Raw genomic sequence first — 3,859 nt, forward strand, 5'->3', positions numbered from 1 at the left:
GAGGCCGGGGCAGCCCCTCCGGCGCGGGGCCCCGGCCTGAGCGTGCGCCTTGTTCCCGCCAGGTCCTGCATCCTCAGTGAGGTCTCCACCCGCTCGCGCTCCAAACTCCCCGCGGGGAAGAACGTGCTGCTGCTGGGTAAGTGCCCCAACCTGCTCCGCCCTGCGCGGCGTCCTCCCGGGCCTGGGTCCGGGTCCGCCCGCCGCGCTCTGGCTGGCTTTGTGCGGACAGCCTGGCCGGGCCCCGCCCCGCCTTCCGACCTGTCGCTGACAGCTGGGGAGAAGAGAGACTGGGACCCCTGCCCCGGGACTTTCAGGGACCCGCCCTCCCCAGAACCTGTCTCCACCCCTGGGTGTGTGTGGGGGTGGCCCTGACACCCTCCTCTGGGAAGGACAATGCGATAACCCATTGGACAGAGCTCGTGGCTTGGGCTTTACGTCGAAAATAAGGACGGTTTTTCTTTCATAACAAAAATTGGTAGCAGGAGGCTCTTCGCCAGAGTTCTGTTGCATATAGCATGCCATCAATATTTAATAGCAAGCTCTTTGTGTAATTGACAGAAGCTAGAAAGGAGAGCTGGTAGTTGTGATAAATGTTCTTATTTGAGTCAGCTTTTATAGGTACAATGGGCTCGTGTTGCAGCTGCCTTTTTCACTGACACCTACAGGGCAGTAAACAGCTTTCTCGTTCAGCCCCTTTGGCCAGATGGGTGTAATAAGGAGAAATGGTCTAATGTGTCGAGTGTCCTGATTGTTCTATATCCCCTCTGCTCTCCGGGAGTTAGGTATTTGTTTCTTGACTGAGTCTGCGGGTGGACGTGGAGAACAATTCACAGGTTCACATTTTTGCAGGCTTAGCTCCAAAGTCATTTAGAGGAGAGATTTCTTTCATACTCTTGCGATGTGAAAATTTGAAGTTCGGCTCATAAGATGACGGTTAAATTTTAAAACTTTGGTATTGATGCCTCAAGACTTTTTACGTGCATTTAAAAACAGGAAAGGAAACAAAATTCAAATCTCTTTGTCAGGGTCTGCTTTTAGTGGGAATGTTTAAATAAAAACAAATCATTTTTCATGAACTGCTGCCAGTCTGCAGTGTGATTCTTGACGTTAATTGAAGTTAATGAAGCTATTTGAAAAATTAGTGTTACTTTTGTTTTTAATGTGATTGAAAGTATCTACTGCGGATTCACCTGGGTTCCCTCATGACCCTATCACATACTAGTCCTATGATCTGAAGCAGGTTCTTTGATTTCTATGACCGTTAGTTTCTTCTTTCTTAAAATTGACATTATAGAAATAATACCTACTTATTATTATGGGGACAACTGAGTGAGGTAATGTTTGTGAACTGAAAACAGCACAGTGACTGTTTGTGAATCTCTTTTAAGTGGATTAGAAAATATTTTTATTTTAAAAATTGAGTTAGTATCTACATAAATGGTAATATAGGCCAGAGACAGAATCCAAAAGCAAAAAAAAAAAAGAAAAAATCCAGAAAATGTTTTCGATCTACTAGCTTAAACAAATTTCTATTAAGTGCTTAAACTAAAATGTACCTCACACAGCTTGACCTCATTAAGGTGGGTTGTATTTTTATTTTTTTATTTTTTTTGGTTTTATTTTTAAATACTCTCAAGACTTCTTTTCAGATGCTGCCGCTGTTAAGATAAGATCCTGATTTTTGTTTTTATTTTAGAAGTTCTTCTCAGCTAATCCTTAGTGCATTAGATGTTACTTACATGGTTCTGTTTCTAGTGAAACAGAAGTGACAGCTTTGTTCATTTCTTCATGTGTCTAATTTGCACTGAGGTTGCACCATGCTTTTTAAACCCTTTTTTAAACTTGTCTTTGGGTCAAAGACTGAATATACTTAGAGGCCCTAGACTTCCATCCCTCCAAACTTAGAATAGATTGTTCTATATCTTCTCTGCTGTAAAATAGATTCCTTTTATATGATCTTTTCCAGCTCCACCTGATACCAAGTTATACAAGTTTATAATTAAAAAAATTTTTTTGGGGGGGTACTATTTCTACTGGGATTTCATCAAAGTCCTTTTCAGCTTTGGGAAAAAGCTGACAACAGATTTTTATACTGATTACATAACCAGGTTTAATTTTCTGGAATACCTCTTAAAGATGTCGTAAGCACATTTCACCGTCGTGTATTATGACTGCCTTCAGTTTATGCTGGTGGAAGAGAAGAATGTATAAAGGGGGATTGTGGTTTTCTTTGTTATAAGTTTGGAGGTGCTAGGCAAAGGATGCTTGGCTCTAGTGTGTCTTTCATAATATGAATCATGGTGATCTCTGGAGTCCCATATTTAAAAAAACCAAATCTGAGACTAAAAAGATGTTACATTTCCAACTACTATGTAAAACGGAACAGTGATCAAACATTATATATCCCGAACACAAATGGCTGTTTAGCTTTACCTTGCTCTGCAGCCTCCCCTTCCCACTGCCTGGGGTGGAAGGACTCAAAACTGGCAGTATTTGCCTGTGTGTGAGCCATCCTCAACACCTTTCCTTTTCTTTCTTATTTTAAAACTTTTTGTTGGAGTATAGTTGCTTTACATTGTTGTTCGTTTCTGTTGTACAGCAAAGTGAACCAGCTGTACATATACCCCTCTGTCTTTTAGATTTCCTTCCCATTTAGGTCACCGCAGACCATTGAGTAGAGTTCCCTGGGCTATACAGTAGGTTCCCATTAGTTATATAATTTGTATATATGTGTATGTACAAATGTATGTATGTATGTGTAATTTGTAGTATGTGTATGTCAGTCCCAATCTCCCAGCTCATTGCAGCCTCCCCTCCCCACTTTGGTATCCATTGGTTTGTTCTCTACATCTGTGTCGATTTCTGCTTTGCAGACAAATTCATCTGTATCATTTCTAGATTCCACATATAAGCAGTATTACATGTTTTTTTCTCTTTCTGACTTCACTTTGTATGAGTCCCTAGGCTTATCCATGTCTCTGCAGATAACGCTATTTCACTCCTTTTAATGGCTGAGTAGTAGTTCATCAGGGGCTTCCCCGATGGCTCAGATGGTAAAGAGCCTGCCTGCAGTGTGGGAGATGTGGGTTCAATCCCTGGGTTGGGAAGATCTCCTAGAGAAGGAAATGGCAGCCGATTCCAGTATTCTTGCTTGGAAAATCCCATGGACGGAGGAGCTGGGCAGGCTATAGTCCAATTCAGTTGCTCAGTAGTGTCTGACTCTTTGCGACCCCATGAACCGCAGCACGCCAGGCCTCCCTGTCCATAACCAACTCCCGGAGTTCACCCAAACCCATGTCCATCAAGTGGGTGATGCCATCCAACCATCTCATCCTCTGTCATCCCCTTCTCCTCCCACATTCAATCTTTCCCAGCATCAGGGTCTTTTCCAGTGAGTCAGCTCTTTGCATCAGATGGCCAAAGTACTGGAGTTTCAGCCTCAACATCAGTCCTTCCAATGAACACCCAGGACTGATCTCCTTTAGGAAGGACTGGTTGGATCTCCTTGCAGTCCAAGGGACTCTCAAGAGTCTTCTCCAACACCACAGTTCAAAAGCATCAATTCTTCGGCGCTCAGCTTTCTTTATAGTCCAACTCTCACAACTATAGATGACCACTGGAAAAACCATAGCCTTGACTAGACAGACCTTTGTTGGCAAAGTAATGTCTCTGCTTTTGAACATGCTATCTAGGTTGGTCATTCCTTTCCTTCCAAGGAGTAAGTGTCTTTTAATTTCATGGCTGCAATCACCGTCTGCAGTGATTTTGGAGCCCAGAAAAATAAAGTCAGCCACTGTTTCCACTGTTGCCCCATCTATTTCCCATGAAGAGATGGGACCGGATGCCATGATCTTAGTTT

The 3,859-nt window shown here is 43.0% G+C and overlaps 1 protein-coding gene across 1 annotated transcript in view; it reads left to right on the forward strand.

Moving 5' to 3' along the window:
- Positions 1 to 3,859, forward strand: part of DYNC1LI1 (dynein, cytoplasmic 1, light intermediate chain 1) — a 53,499-nt gene that overhangs the window by 469 nt on the left and 49,171 nt on the right. The window contains exon 2 of the mRNA XM_010835548.1: positions 62 to 136. Coding sequence (XP_010833850.1) covers positions 62 to 136 — 75 coding nt within the window. The remainder of the gene's footprint in view (positions 1 to 61; positions 137 to 3,859) is intronic.

The sequence above is a fragment of the Bison bison genome, unplaced genomic scaffold, assembly GCF_000754665.1.
Source record: "Bison bison bison isolate TAMUID 2011002044 unplaced genomic scaffold, Bison_UMD1.0 scf7180017864043, whole genome shotgun sequence".
Taxonomy (NCBI): Eukaryota; Metazoa; Chordata; class Mammalia; order Artiodactyla; family Bovidae; genus Bison; species Bison bison.